Raw genomic sequence first — 15,573 nt, 5'->3', positions numbered from 1 at the left:
GGATCATTAGACTGAAAATACTATATATGAAAAAACTGTGAAGGTCAATCTCCAATAAATCAAATACCGAAGAATGAAAATTAAAAAAAAAATCAATTACACAGCAGGATTTAAAATGAAAAATAATAATTTAAATAATGAAGGTAAAAATTAAAATAAAAAATAAATTAGAAGACATTTCTATTGGAGAGTTAATATGAAAAAATTAAAAATAAATTTTTAAAAATAAAAAAATTATTTTAATATATTTTTAAATAAAAAAAATTTTAAAAAATTATGATAATACTATGAAGGTTGTTAATTTCATTCCGTTTAGTTTGAAATAAATATTTTTTTAAAATATATATATAAAGGATAACTTTAAAACAGCACGTCGTAAAAACATTTTAAAATTAAAATATTTTATTTTAATTAAAAAAATACCTATCAAAATAAAATTGACAACCTTCTATGAAGTGGCGGACCCATTGACACCAGAGGGCATCATCAACCAAGAAGCCAACAAAGGGATATTATCTGATCCGAAACTCAAAGCAGCCCTCTGCTCAAATCCAATCCTCTGCTTCTCACCATTTCTTACACACAAACTCCTCTTCCCTTCTCCCTTCTCCCTTCTCCCTTCTCGCAGTGGACCTAATCTCAAAAACCCAATCTCTTACAAAAACTAAACGCTGCTAATTACCTTGCGCACCACAACACAACACAAGCATCATAATTGTCATGTCAGCACCCCCTCCACCGCCACCACCGCACCAAATACACATAACCCCCAAACCCACCACCACTTTCCCTGACCTCTTCCTCACAGCACTCTCCATTCTCTTCCTCTTCTCCTCCTCCTCCTCCACCACCACCTTAACCTCCTTCCCCAAACCCCACTTCCCCAAACTCCCTTTTCTCTCCTTCCCATCAAGCCCTCGTAGATTCCTGAAAATTCCCTCCATGTCTGTCTCTAGAAAGACGAAAAACAGCCACCATTTCTCTACCCCACAATCTCTCTCTGATTGGCTCAAACCTCGCCTACCATCGGACTCCTTTGCCTCATGGGGTATCAAACCAGGCACCAAAAATATCCACAATCTCTGGCTCGAAATCTCTCAAGGTGAGACCTTTTTAGCTGACTCTACTCCTCCAATTCGCACAGTTAATGTAGTTACTGTTAAAATCATCAACAAGAATCAAACTTTGATTGAATCCCATCAAGAATTATCCGATGGCAGTGTTAGAAATAGGTGCAGACCTTTATCAGAGAAAATGAAGCCTAACGAGTCTTTTAAAGATGCAATCTTTCGTGCTATAAATGAAGAACTCGGTTCAATCTTGAAGGATGGTAATGAAGTTAGTATTAATATTGTGAATGGTTCTTACAAAGAGAAAGTTGAGGAGAGAAATTCAATGTCTTATCCGGGCTTGCCGGCACGGTATGTGTTGTATTCAGCGGATGTAGAAGTGAATGGATTGCCTGATGGAGAGTTTTGTACTGAAGAGGCTGAAGAGTATCCTGATTCGGAGGAGAAGAGGGTTGCTGAGAAAGCTGTGTCTGTTAAGAAGCATTTTTGGAAATGGGTTAGTTCTGATTCAGTTCATTCTTGATGGATTATCAGTTTTAGTTTTTGAATGGCAATTGAGGTCAGCTTGTTATTTTTTGAACACGATCCGATAATGGTTCTTATTGTCGATCATGTTGTTTTGAGACAAATGAGATGATGAATAGCAATATTATACTAGTCTTAGTTTTTTATGAAGTATTGTTATTATTTAGTTTACGGGATTGATATGAATATCAGATATTACAAGATTCATTTTGAATTGATATGATTCTTTTTTTATTGGTTCATGTCGTTGAGATTGATAATATTAGAATCATTCTTCTTATCAATTTATAATTTCAGAACCTTATAGTTTTGGCAGTCCTTTGGTTATGTACCCTTTGGTGATTATAGCTTTGCAATTATAGAATGAGTTGAGGCTCTTTGTTTTTGAGTGATGATGGCAAGATTTAGGCTTGTAATTGAGCGATGGTGGCAGGGTTCTGGATGGAAATTTTGAGTGTCTAACTTTGGCCGCAAATGACCTAGAGCAGAATCCCTGTAGTGTTAGTTTAGGATTGTAGTTGCAGGGCTAACCAATTAACACAGCAAGCTTTTAATAGCTAGGAATTGCTCCTTCCTGTGGTGAGAGCGTTCAGTCCATAAGAGTACTGTGGAGTTGGATGTGCATGCCCCAATGCAACAATTGCTGTATCATAACAGCTTCCTGTGTCATTGACAAAAAACCAGCTCAGCTTCGTGCATGGTGTTTCTCTCCTCAACACCTAAAACTGTGAGAATTTGCTTCTTCAAAGGGATTTCCCTATACCTTTTACAGCTGATTCTCTCAGTGAACAAACATATGGAAAGGAATGATACACGTGTGAGTGTGACTCCACATGCTTGCTCATTTTTTTTTATAGCTGAGCCTTTATAAAAGCTAAAATTTAGTGATTTCCAAGCACAACATTATGTAAAGAAAACACTTTCAGTTGTTTTCAGGTCATCTGAATAAATGGAGTATTGGTAGAAAACCTCTTTTTTGCTGTTTAGGTCCCCCCCCCCCCCCCCCATGGGGCACAAGCAGACATACCTGCATGTGCTGTTAACTCATTGAAGGGAATGTATGCTGTACACATTGGAGCCTGCTGGTGATTATGACCTACCATTTTAGACAAAAGTACAGATATTCTCTAGTTTTCTAGTCTGTTTGGAAGGAAAGCTTCCGCCATAAAATTCAGTTAATCGAATTTCAAGTGAGTTCAACTAGCAAAGTAGTTGTGTTTCGAAAAAATACCACTCGAATATATCTATGAAAATTTGACCCCAAGATACTGTATCTGTGTCTCATGTCCTCTCTCTCCAGCTCAATCTGTTTCATCTCCTCTATCTATCTCTCCACATGGATATCGCTTCCATATTTCTTCCTCCCTCAATCGCACATTTTGATTGTAAATTTATGCTGTGGAGAACCCCAAAATGGTAGGACAGTAACCATGGAATTTCTTTGCCAACTACGATGAAGTGTAATTTTTGTTTTATTCAACTGGTTTTGGTGGAGATGATTTACCTGTTTGGTGGTGGTGGTGGTGGTGGTGGTGCTGCTGCTGCTTGAGAATTAGGAACAAAATTGAAGGTTTGGCTATAGAGGGGTGTGGAGGTGGTATTTTAAGTTGCTTTTGAACCTGAGTTTTTAAATATGTTGATGGGTTGGAAGGATTTTCAAAGAAAAAGGAATATGAAAGTTTGTTTGGTGTCGTCCTAGAGTGCTTTAATTTGGAATAGATGCCATATTTTGAGCTGAAAGGCTTATCAACCGCATTTAACAGTAATGCTTGCTTCATGTTTGCCTCTCTTCCCCTTAGCTGAGCTTGTGCTGCATTTAACCTGGTTAAAGCAAGTTCTCAAGGTTTATTAATTACCAGAAACGTATATGAGGTTGAAAGTAGCTAGCTTTTGAGATCTTGAAAAGGTTGATCACTTTTGAAAATTGTGGCAATAAATGTTTCTTGTTTCTTTAAATTTTATATTTTCTAAGAAAAATAGCGGTGGAGCTATCTTTGTCTGTATCACATTTTTCTTTCACCACAACATCAATTATTAGTCACAAAATGGCATTGAGTGTTTGATAGTTGGCTTATATTTGGCAGTGATATTCAGACCTTGCCAATAAAAGGTACCAAATGGAAAAAAAAAAGAAAAAAAAAAGAAAAAAGAATTGCAATATTAAAGCTGGTGGCATTTGTATGTGCTTCCTTTAAACCCTTGTCCTTCCATGAGGGAAGAATTTATAATAGTATATTCCTGTCTTTATATGCAAAAGTTCGGCCTCTGGTGTAAAACATATTTTAGCTTTGGTTTACAATTTTACCTTGGATAGTTTGAATGATTTTTGTTTTACATGGACAAGGGGAGTGGGGAGTGGGGAGAGGATAGCTGGGATAAGAAGGGAAATAAATATCGGTATCTTGAATTCAATCTTCACTCGTAGCGTCAGATGTGTTTGATTAATATAGTGTTTTCAGCTCTTTCAGAGACAGCAAATTCCATTACCTGGAATTAGTATGTTCTTTAGTATATTCATTAGCATACAGATCCAATTCCACAACATGAGTATGGTTGAAATCCAGAGGAAAGAAAGTGAATTTGAGAAAAGATTCCAGAAATCTAATGGCCATAGGGACCCAGTAATTGTGGCTAGAATAATGTTATCTTGTGAGTATTAAAGCTGAGGGATTGACGTGGATATTTCATTCTTAGCAAAGGTAGAGTGTAAATTTCCCGCCTTTTATCTCCTTTTCTCCTCAGATTCTCATCTCTATCATTCTCTCGCCGTTTCTTTCTGCTCAGAGGACATGCAAAGAAGCAAAGTTGAAACAAGAACCCCTCAAAACTCTCTTCAATCCATAAAAACCCATCTTAAAAGAATCTCTGGAATCCTGCTTTTTCACTCTCAACCATCACATGCTAAGCGACATCAAAGTTGCAATGATGAAAGATAAAGTGCATAATCCACGAACTTTCAGTGACACTATCATCTTAACTTTAGTCTTATCAGGTACTATAATTAATTTACAACACTTAGGAGAAGCAAAAACATTTAGAACTCGAACTTAATTACTTAGCAGGTAGTGCGAGGTAACTCACAAGCAGCTTAGTTTGTTGCCTGGCGGATCTTATTCAGACAGTGGTGGAACATATAGTCCCTTGCCTTGAACTCAAAGGTCCTGTTGGGAGAGTAGGTCCAAGAGCCATAACAGCAAGGCAATTAACATTAATTCTGTATGGCCCTGAAACCCATGTTCCGACCTTCCACCTGATTCTTCCATTCACCTTTAGATTTAGAACTAGTTTTCCAGCAGTTCGATCACGCCCCACTTCGTAATTGAAGGATGGAGCCACAGGTAATCCAGTTCCAACCAAAGATGCTGTTAATAGATTGCTATCCTGATGTCCTTGGTAGAATGGGGGAACGAAGGTGTCAACAGTTATCTGTTGACCCTTGTAGGCAGCATAAACTTGTAACTCGTCGTAGTAAATGCTGACCTTTTGATTTGGGTTCTTAGAAAGTAGGGTGAGTTGGATAGAGGAGTTGAGAAGGTTAGGACCAGAGAGGCTGAGTTGGTAGATATCAGCCTCTTTGAGAGTGAACTCAGGCTTGGCAGGTCGCAGGATAAGCCAGATCATCAGTATTAGTAAGAGAAGAGTGGTAAAGATTCCTGAGAAGGCAAAGAAAAGCTTTTTGTAGAGCTTGTCGAAGTTAAGTCCTTGCTTAGCACAGTGTTTTGGAGATTTTATGGAGACTTGAGACATTTGCAGCAGGGAGGCAAAGCAGAGAGAGAGGGAAGGAGAGAGGAGGAGAACAGCAAGTTTACAGGGCTAAGGAAGGGAGAAATGACGGGGTTAATAAAAGGAGCACTGGGAAACACACAAAGCAGCAATTATTTTGACAGGTGCTTATCCCGATTATGGGAGTTGCTAATAGACACTTACTTCTAAGCTTCTTGAATTTACCTTTAACTCAATGGTTATAAATTCCATTAATATGTCAAGCATGCATCTCGACCATTGGATCATTCAACTCATGCTCCCTGCTTTCTCTGGATGTAACGGATCATATAATGTACAATGCACAGCCAAGACCAAATTGAAGTGGGACAAGGCTACCCTTTTTCAGAAAAAAAGCATTCTGACTTGTTTGGTTTTCATTACCTTGGAAGTCAATAGTACTTTCCTATATGAAATTAGAAATTCAAAAGGTGCATGCTATTTTATATTTGTTTTTTTTTTTTTTAGTTTAACGTGGATGTCCGGGTCAGCTTGCGCGCACCTCGACTAATCCCACGGGCCCTGAAGTTAACGACCATGTAAGCCTCCAGTGACCATCATATGAGCAACCGCAGGGCTCGAACCTGAGACCACAGAGGGAGCAAACCTCTTAGTCCCAAGTTCTTACCATGTCATTGTTATATTTGTTAAAATGAGCTATTTTATATTTGTTAGGGTAGGAAGTAGTTGCTTCTACGGAATTTATGCGTCCCCATAACATAATAATGCTCATTTTGTCATTGTTTGATCATTTTCCACTAACGTTTGATAGATCATTTTACCATGTCATTTGCACTTCCAAGCTCAGTTCAAAGTTATAACCTTACCAGAGCAGTATGAAAGTAGTCCTTTTTCAGGTACATAGGATATCAGGATTATTACAGCTACTCCTATAATTCCTATCAGAAGAGCTATTGTTTTCAGTTTCTGCTTTATTTTGGTTAAATACTCACAGAATGAGGGACATTGAACATCTGATTGGGGTCCCAGTATCTAAGATTGGGAACCTCTATCAAACAATGTTCATGCATTTTCTCAACAACCTTTACTTTTCAGGTTTTTATTGTATGCATGCTTTTACAAGGGAAGGATCGTATATCTAACATGGTGATTGACAAGATAGGATACGTTGGAAACACTTTAATGATAATTGTAAGGAAAGTAAGGCTTTTAAAAGAGCAAGACTCGATAGTGTAGTAGCCAGTAGCCTTTCTTGTGGAGTAGTGGTGATAAGTATGTAATGTACGCAAGCAATAATGCAATGGCCTAGTGGCTTCTCCATAACTCTCTTTACTTGCTCAGCTTGTGTTCTAGTAAAAGGCTAAGAGCCAACTAATTGTGTTGAAAATGAAGTTTTGATTAAGATATTATAAGTTGACGGTGATAATATTCTCGTTTAAGTAACCACAGATTGACTAATTAAGAGTTTTCAAGTTGTGGGTGTCTTTTGTTTTATTGAGCTGTGCACTGTAGAGAGTTCAAAGAAGAGAAAACGTGGAGAATCTCTGAACTAGCTTTCAGGAAGCGGCTGCCATTGTTTATTACTTGAGAAAAGGGTTGATATAGTAGAAGGTATGTTGAGAAACTATATATAGTCAGTGTCATGATTGTTACAATCTCAGCCGTTTGACAATTCGTTGTCGTGTATCGCTGCCGTCGATGCATGCCACGAATACCAATCATTTGATCAGTGCACTGGTCAGGTAAGCCTTGCACGATGAAGCCATGGGACCCCCTAATCAGGATCTCCAAAGGAATATTTAGTGCTAGGAACCACTGACCCTACTTGCAGTGCCCACAAGGCATTAGAGGTTTGAAATCAAGGGAAAGAGTAGTTTTATCCTCTTAGGTTCACTTTTGAAAGGCTCTTATGTTTTGCTGTTTTCTTGTCTTCCAATCAAACAAGAAAGCTAGATGGCCCCAGGATCCTAGTGATCTCTCATCTGCTCTTCTTTTTCTGGCTAGAATTTGCTTTTTTCTCCGTTATAAAGTATAGTGTTGAATTGTATGCTTAACCTATTAAAAAAGAACTCATCAACTATCTAACTTACGGTTATATATATCACTTAATGTATGATGGAGATATATGTATTATATATAATAGCAAGGGACATTGAAATAATAATTTGATATGTTCTTAATTAGTAATCATTTTCTTATTATCATATATTCACAGTTGTAGATGAAACTTCTATTATAAAGCAAAGTTAAGAACTTGGGTAGATAAGGATTGAAATCTCCGAGAGGCAGTAGTTGTGGATGGACAATGTTATGTTTCCACCAATCCTGCCTTGCGTTCTTTTCTAGGGTGGTGGTGGGCTAGCAATATTTAGGCAACAGTCAATCAGAAAAAGCTATATCAGATCCTGAAATCACAGCAAACACATCCCATCCATGGCAGTGCCCCCCCTTGAATTGAATTGTTTTCAAGCCCACGTATTTTCCAACATTTGGAATATACCATTGCATTATCATTATCCTTCAAAGGGTATTGGTTGGTAGAGAGCCATTTGGCACAGTAAATAAAGGTCGAGAAAAAGCAAGCAACCTGAATGGCCTCTGCTTTTAACTCCTCTTTTTTGTAACTTCACTTTCACCATACCAAACACTCTTGGAGAGAGAAGGAACCAATGCAACATGTTAAGCACACTTGAGCCCACAGGAACAGGAATCACTTGTGATCGTTGCATCGGTGACTGCCGAGCTTGCCTACTGTCCTGGTCACGGGAAACAACAATAGAGTCCATTCAACCTAAAATCTTGACCTACTCGGGGAAACAAACGAAGGACAAGTTCTTCGACAACGATGTGAGAGCACGTTTACCCAGCCTTCAAGAGATTCAAAAGCTTTCAGACAGATTAAACAAAAAGACTGCACCATAAACCATGGCTTGATTTAATCAGAGCCGTTGAAAATAGAAACCCTAATGGATTTTGCTCAATTACTATTACATTTGCTCCAGCCTCCAGGCATTCTAAGTGAGTCGCAAATTATAGCCGCTATCTTAGTGGAGAACTCATTTCATATTATGTACAAAGAAGAATAGACACTGTTCACAGCCATTAGGCATAAACATAAACCTGTTTATAGTATCTGTGTAGCTGAGACAGCAGTTTTACAAAGCTATTATTACTAGCTTAATCAAACAAATTACAGCATCTGTAATACATTGGTTTGAAAGATACAATGTAGTCAGGAAAATGGCCAAAGAAACAAAAAAGAAGCCAGGTGCAGATGAGCTGGTTTGGTCCTACTATATTTTGAGACGTGAAGATGGCAGTTTTTCCTAGTTCATGTACTAGATACCTACGTGTTTTTGAAGTAACAGAACCTACCAGTAAAAAATTAAGATAAGATGTTCCTCGCAAAATGTGCGGAAGAAAAACCTGCGAAATAGAAAACTAAGCTGTCATATCCAGAAATCAGCTCAGCATGAATGTGATGTCGGGAACATCCTCATACTCTTAACATATTGTTCCCTCTAGACTTCACAGAGCAAAAGGCAGAAACAATCAGTGCCGGGTAATTTAAGTCTAAGTTATCACAGAATCCACTCTAATTGACTGTAATTACAGTATCATACTATCACTTGAACTCCCACTCTACTGGTCAGTTTCAGCAGGTGAAGGATCAATGTGCACTTGACGTACAAATTGTCCTTTTACCCTAGGACGCTGCTCAGCAAGTTTTTTTCTGCTCTCATACCGAACCTGCACATAAAATTCTTGTGAGCACAATGAATCGCATATTTTCTGTTCTAATTTAGTGTAACTAAAAGTGTTTCTCACTTCGTCACTGAAATCAGCAAGAATCAATGCTAATAGTATTATTAGTTGCTGTGGCAGTGGAGAAGATGACATACCTTCTTTTCATAGCATCTCTCTTTACGCTTCAAGCGAAACTTGGTTAGAGCTGCTTCTCTTTGAATAGATCGATGAGAGTTTGAATTATGTGTGAAAACACCTTCTTCATTCTTGCTCTCAGAAGCAGCACTGACAGTAGCAATTTGATCAGCATTGCTGTAGCTTCCAGAAGCACTTCCATAGCCTATGCTGTTAAAGTGACTTGCGGCTCCATTACAGAAACTGCTACTTGCACTCTGATCAGTGGCGGAAGAAATATGTTCTCTACCTTCCAAAGAATCCAATTTGTTTTCTTGCTTTTGTAGAGAACCATTGATGGAATCATTAGCATTTTGACCAAGTCGATCACAGAGCTGTACAGAGGTGCTCCCATAATTGGAACATTGAAATGGGTTCACTTTATGGATGGGTTCTTTCTGGCTAGCTGAGCTTTGACTCATCATTGGGGGAAGCACAGCACCATAACTGTTGCATAGATTATTGAACCTTGTATCTTTCACAGGAATGTGGATCGGAAATACTTTTTCACCGGAAGATGAAGTTACAATTTCATATTCCTTGGTTTGACCAGCAGCAAGAGAGATAGCACTTCTTCGAGTACTTGGTGCTAGGCTCAAGGCATCAGAGTTGTAGCCATTAACATTACTGGATATTTTTCCGTCATAATTGGCCCTGAATTCTTCCTGATTCCCAGTATTTGCCAGTGCTGAATGTGGAAGCTGTGAAGCCCTGTTAGTGTACCTGCAAGAACATCGGTGAATGCATTAGAAAGCAGATGCTACAGACTATATCAGTTTATCTCCTGATAATTTAGTAACTGCTTAAACATAAAATGAATCAAAGATATGGTAAGTAGATATAGGAACTCACCACGTAAAGGCTGATGCATTAGAATGCCGGAGAGTGTGTCTTTCTTCTGTAACTTGAGTCTCAAACCCACTAGGATGAGATCTTCTCAAGGAAAGATCCAAATGTGGAGAAGAACAAAAGTGGATTTCGACGTTATTGAAAGAACTGTGATTCGTAGATGCTCCCATGAAGTCAATGGCTTCTCTAGGAGAGTTGGCAAGGGCACCAATTTTGTCACAGCCCTCGATGGCAATATTAGCTGTCACTCTTCCACTTCCTGGAGTAATTTCCTTGTCCACCGTAATTTTATTAGAATCCTCACAGACAGCTGTAGCTGAACCTAATTTAAGTGAAACATGCACAATGTTAGTTCTCCTTACAGACTTTAACAAATATGATATTGCTAGATGAAATTGTTCAGTATTTTTACCTTCAGCTTCACTATCACGCACAAGCAATTTCTGACCCAAATTCACATGCTCTTCGTGCTTCTGCATATTCGTGTCAGTCAATGAAAATTTGCTCCATACTGGCTGCAAAAATTCCTGCATGTTTTCCATGTGGGCACCCTCAGCTTCCAAGCCTGGCTTCGTACAAGAGCTCTGCAAGAGAAAGGAAACATGCACTCTCTACATCAAACCTCATGTAGCCAACCTAAACTGGTAGGAAATTTCTCTTAACCATAAATGTACTCTTAGATGCAGATATGCATGTCCCTGATGATACATACGTTGGAGCTTATTGAACTATTCAATTATCCCAGGAGCAAAATTCACTTAAGGGATTCAGCATTCTAGATGGACAGTCAATCCATTCGAAAGAAGATTCTCATATGGAATCTGAATAAGTCTAGAATAAGCGATTGAGATAAATTAATGGCCCAGCTAAGAGGATGAATTCAAACAATGACTAAAGATTTAAAAGATGGAGTTCTCAATCAAATTAAACCTGACAAAGGGGTTTCAGTTGAGGCTATAACTGAAGAATGGACTCATGTTTCCCAAATAACATTTCAAGAACCCACAACCTAACCTGAATAGGTTGGATTGGCTTGAAATTTTCCCAGCCTTTTCGACTATACAAAACAAAACTCACCACAAAAGGAACTGAAATGCATTTATTTCAGTTTAATACTAAATCATCACTTGACGCTATTTATAAAAGAAATATGTATTGGTAGTATGATAGTTATGCTTTTATTACAGAAGCATATGAAAGAATAAAGCAACATCTTTTAAGATAGGTTTCATGCTAAGCCAAGCACCAAGTACATCATGTGCTGTCTGATACATGAAAAGAGTGCTAACCTGAGAATCACTCCTTTTCACCGCTTGCTCTTTACTTCTCTGGATAGAAGCCATTTCACCACTTGAATGATTGCCGTCAGCATTATTTTCAGAAGTTGCTTCAGTCTTATCCTGTCCAACACTTTCATCATGGGGGCCATTTCCTCCACCAAGGGACTGAGAAATAGGAACTGATTAGGGCTTAGATAGAATGGACCTTCAACTAAAATGAAAAGAAGAGAAAATAATATAAAAATGATCAAGTGCAAAGAAGGCATACAGATTGTTTTCTCCATACATGCTGCCACAAGTTTCTCAGTTCATTCTTCCTAATAGGCTTAACAAGATAGTCAGCAGCACCTCTCAACATGCATTTATAAACTGTTTTAATTGAATCCTGAGAGGACATCACTGCCAAATCACCCAAAAACATCGGTGTAAGTTCCCTTATAATTGGGGAGATAATCAAGTCATTTCTATTCATCTAGAAATTAATTCTTCCTATCATACTTATGACTGGAATGTTTTTGCAAATCTCGTGCTCCATAATAAGAGTAAGAAGAGCATATCCAGATACTGAAGGCAAATCCACTTCGGTCAATATGAGGTCTATGTTGTGTGGTCTTTCTTTCAGTATCTCCCATGCCTTTAAGCCATCAGAAACAGTAGCAACTGCTCAACAGAAAAGAAAAAAGAGAAGAAAATCATCTCAGTACTTACAAAATGGAGCATGCTATAAAATGTTAAGAATATCATATTAGTGTGTGGCCTATTTTTGTGCTGAATATATTGTGGCATTAGAAAGTAGAAATAAAATAAAAAATTCAAAGGAAGTAATCAGCTAATACTCCTTAGAAGCCCGACCCAGCAAGTCATGGATCTCAAAGCAATAATGAATCCATGTTAAACATTTATATCAGACAAGCTTCATCACATATAAAAGCATTGAAGAGAACATGAATGGCTTAGGAAACTCAAGAAGGTCTAAATGATAATTATCTTTCTTTTTTTGGTACAATGTCTAATTGAAATGACCATAACCTTTGATTCACTCAGAGTAAGAGTCTTGCAAGATATACATGAAAAGCTTTTCCTAATGTCACTCTTAAGGTCAAAATCCACCATTCCACTGGCTTCGGGCCCGTTGTGAGCTCCAGGGTCATTGTTTTTGGGCAATTTAGGCTCGTTCATATTCAAATCTTGATTAGCTATTTTTCTTTCCTCTCAAATTAAGCCTAGACTTCATTTATGAGCATGTATGTTGGCTTTTTAGAGCTTTCCTTCGCTACCTGATGCATCAGAACTGATTAAAAGCACTTGTACTTTTCCAGTTTTTACTTGTACTGGTTCCAACTTATCCATCAAAACCAGAATAGCTAATAGATGGCGGAAATAAAAAAGAAAAGAGAACATATTTCTCATTGCAATACAAAGAAGATCTTTTCCTCATCTCAAAACGGAAACCATGGCAACCAATAACTAGCTTAACAATAAATTAACCTCAAATCATAACCTTCACATAAAACTAACAGACCTCATCTTCAAAGATCAAGTTTAGACCAACATATACACATAAAAAGCCTGCAACTTGAGTCCCAGAGCCATAATGTTACAAACAAAAAAGATTCTCCATTTCTCCATCAAACAAAGACAAGCCCACATCACAATTATCATGCTTTAAAAAATCAACATAAACATCAAAACGAACAAGAACCCAGTTCACCAATCACATAATAAACACAAGATTCAAAAAAGAAGAAGAAGAAGAAGAAGCAATTGAACCAAATTCAGAAACAAGACCAAGCAACTTACCTTTATAACTACATTTTCTAAGAAGAGCAGCAATTATCTGTCTAGTTGAGTCATCAGCTTCAACTAACAAAACCCTTAATACCATTCTTGGTAAAAATCTCTCCCATCTCACTAACCCATTATCTGAACCTTCACCTTCTTTCTTCTTCCTCTTCCTCTTCACCTCTCCTGTCTCACTCTCTGTTTCTTCTTTACTCTGTTTCTCCTCCTCTGTTTCACTTCCTGTTTTCACTTCCAATTCTTCACCACTACTAACCACTACCACTCCCATGATGTTACAACCTCTCCCTGCCTCTAAAGTTTCAACATTTTTTAGCCTCGATATTTTTTTTGCGTGTGCGTGCGCGGTTTTTCGTGGTCTTCTTGGTGGCTTGGTGCAGCATAAAACACAAAAAAAAACTGATCCTTCCTTAATATTCTAAGAAATATCTGAAATAACCCACCACCTCTTTTTCATCATCAAAAAAAAAAACAAAAACAAAAACCCACCACCTCTGCTATGAGGCCAAGATCCAATGGTTGTGATACAGAGTCTATTGCCTATCCCGTCTAATCTTAGGATCCACGGTGTGCCATCCCTACGAGCATCCAAAATATCTAAATGCCTGTAGTGTACGGTCCATGTTTATGGATCAAAAGGGAATATGGCTTTCGTTTTTTTTTTTCCTGTCTTGCTTGTTGCTTTTTAAAATTATTTTTAAAATTTTTTTATTGGTTTCCTTTCTTTAGTGTGGGATACTTTGTTTGCTGGGTTGGGGTCTTAAGATATTTTTTTTTTCTTGGTGCGTTGAAGGAGACAGTTGTCATCTCATGGTTAGGATTTGTCCACGTGGAAGAGCATTAAGAATGGTTTTGATTTGTGGTTATGGCTTTTGTCTTTGACATTGTCAGCTAGGAATGACATGTTTTTTTTATTTGGTCTTTCCTTCTACTGTCGACGGAAATGGCATCAAAACCAAAGGGCCTCCTCTCTCTTCCTTTCACGGGGGTGCTTGCTTGCTTGCAAGAGTTTCTCTCATCTTTTAAAATTTATTCTCGATGCCAGAATACGATACATTAACGTCAAAATTAATTAATTAATTAATTTAAAAGTGCAGAATAAAAAATTTAAGATTTTTAAAAACTCATGCTGAAACAATATCCCAAGAAAATACTTAATAATAAATAAGTAAAAGCAAACGTGTTATTCTTTTTATTCTAGCTAGTGTTTACTTGGTATAGAAAAGATAAATACAACAATAAATAAAATAGTTAGTTAAAGAGCAAAGATTATATTTATTAATGTTTAGTTAAAGAACATAACTCAGGAGATTGTATGCGTGGCCCTTGTTGGAGGTGGTGATATGCTGCATGGTTTGTTTACAACAAGGAAAGGCTTCTTGTGTAGACAGTAATAAAACAAAACTTGAGGCCTTTTTAAGAATATTTTCTTAATATAAGACTGTTCTTCAGGATTTAATAAATTCCTTTTTTTTATATGGAGGGTTACACAAATAGCCGGACTAAAAGCGAAAACAAATTATACTAACAAGTTTTGTAAACACAAAAAAATATCATGGTTTTCAACACTATTTGATTGTAAAGGTGCATGATATATATATATATATATATATATATATATATATATATATATATATATATATATATATATATTTCATGTTCATAAAAAGTCTTACTTGTTTGCACCAACTATGCATCTTAAAACAAAACAGCTATAGTATTATGGAAATTTCAAGTAACATATATAATTGTGTAATTTTTTTTATTAACGTGGGTGTCCGGGCCTTGTGTGTACCTCGACTAATCTCACGGGTCCTGAAGTTAACGATCATGTAAGCCTCTAGTGGTTCTAAAGTTTGTAAATCTCAAACTAATGACCTCTAGAAAGTAAATCTAGAGCCCGATAAGTTATAATTATATAATCTTCTTTGCACATGACCAAACACTGCCATATGGTTGCTAGCAACTCAAGATCTCAATAATACTTTGATATTACAATGGTTTAGCCTAACCCCAATTGATAGCTTCGATTACTAAGAATTTTTTGCTCTTTTTCTTGATTTTTTAAATTCAAATTTTAGAATTAACATTAAAAAAAATTATTATTTTGTATGGACCAGAAGCACTTACTAAAAAGGTTTGTTTCCTCTCTTAACAAGTCAATTGATTAAGCACTTGATCACTAAAATTTAGAGCTCGATTGGCATAAAACCCACCAAGCTGCCCATAATCAGACCCTTCTAATTATACATATTTCCATATCTTTTCTTTTTCCTTTTTTTTTTTTTTTTGGTTTTTGTCACAAATTCTGTACAGAAGAAATTGGAGACCAGAGCTAGGTCATCCCTTCAAAGTTCAAACACAAGGAAATAAGATATGGGCACCGACACATTGGGCCCACAAGC

The 15,573-nt window shown here is 37.2% G+C and overlaps 3 protein-coding genes across 4 annotated transcripts; 1 reads left to right on the top strand and 2 right to left on the bottom strand.

Moving 5' to 3' along the window:
* Nucleotides 1-472: 472 nt before the first annotated feature.
* On the top strand, nucleotides 473-1,829 carry LOC7464470 (uncharacterized). The gene has a single exon (XM_002321911.4). It carries the CDS (start codon nucleotides 721-723, stop codon nucleotides 1,591-1,593), a length of 873 nt encoding a protein of 290 aa, XP_002321947.3. The 5' UTR covers nucleotides 473-720; the 3' UTR covers nucleotides 1,594-1,829.
* Nucleotides 1,830-4,400: 2,571 nt separating this feature from the next.
* On the bottom strand, nucleotides 4,401-5,495 carry LOC7464468 (NDR1/HIN1-like protein 26). Its single transcript, XM_024585892.2, has one exon. The coding sequence runs from the start codon at nucleotides 5,340-5,342 to the stop codon at nucleotides 4,710-4,712; it is 633 nt and encodes a 210-aa protein (XP_024441660.1). The 5' UTR covers nucleotides 5,343-5,495; the 3' UTR covers nucleotides 4,401-4,709.
* Nucleotides 5,496-8,420: 2,925 nt separating this feature from the next.
* On the bottom strand, nucleotides 8,421-13,802 carry LOC7464491 (two-component response regulator-like APRR5). 2 transcript variants are annotated; one of them, XM_024586875.2, is made up of 8 exons: nucleotides 13,169-13,802; nucleotides 11,867-12,028; nucleotides 11,637-11,767; nucleotides 11,378-11,533; nucleotides 10,501-10,672; nucleotides 10,092-10,404; nucleotides 9,221-9,962; nucleotides 8,421-9,068 (listed from the first exon to the last, which is right to left on the bottom strand). In XM_024586875.2, exons 1-8 carry the CDS (start codon nucleotides 13,437-13,439, stop codon nucleotides 8,961-8,963), a joined length of 2,055 nt encoding a protein of 684 aa, XP_024442643.1. In that variant the 5' UTR covers nucleotides 13,440-13,802; the 3' UTR covers nucleotides 8,421-8,960. The 2 variants fall into 2 exon arrangements, with proteins under 2 accessions (XP_024442643.1, XP_024442642.1); XM_024586874.2 differs by having other exon boundaries at nucleotides 10,092-10,410; nucleotides 13,169-13,800.
* Between the last annotated feature and the right edge of the window lie 1,771 nt (nucleotides 13,803-15,573).

The sequence above is a fragment of the Populus trichocarpa genome, chromosome 15 (assembly GCF_000002775.5).
Source record: "Populus trichocarpa isolate Nisqually-1 chromosome 15, P.trichocarpa_v4.1, whole genome shotgun sequence".
Lineage (NCBI taxonomy): Eukaryota > Viridiplantae > Streptophyta > Magnoliopsida > Malpighiales > Salicaceae > Populus > Populus trichocarpa.
This window is presented reverse-complemented; position numbering and strand designations above follow the sequence as displayed.

What these genes read in the sequence shown, in the direction of transcription:
- LOC7464470 (XM_002321911.4), top strand. Translation starts at nt 721, where the DNA reads ATGTCAGCACCCCCTCCACCGCCACCACCGCACCAAATACACATAACC.
- LOC7464468 (XM_024585892.2), bottom strand. Translation starts at nt 5,342, where the DNA reads ATGTCTCAAGTCTCCATAAAATCTCCAAAACACTGTGCTAAGCAAGGA.
- LOC7464491 (XM_024586874.2), bottom strand. Translation starts at nt 13,439, where the DNA reads ATGGGAGTGGTAGTGGTTAGTAGTGGTGAAGAATTGGAAGTGAAAACA. An exon ending in TGAAAAGGAGTGATTCTCAG is followed by an intron (nt 10,673 to 11,377) that starts GTTAGCACTCTT and finishes TTTCTCTTGCAG; the next exon opens with AGCTCTTGTACGAAGCCAGG. An exon ending in AGAGATGCTATGAAAAGAAG is followed by an intron (nt 9,069 to 9,220) that starts GTATGTCATCTT and finishes TTTTATGTGCAG; the next exon opens with GTTCGGTATGAGAGCAGAAA.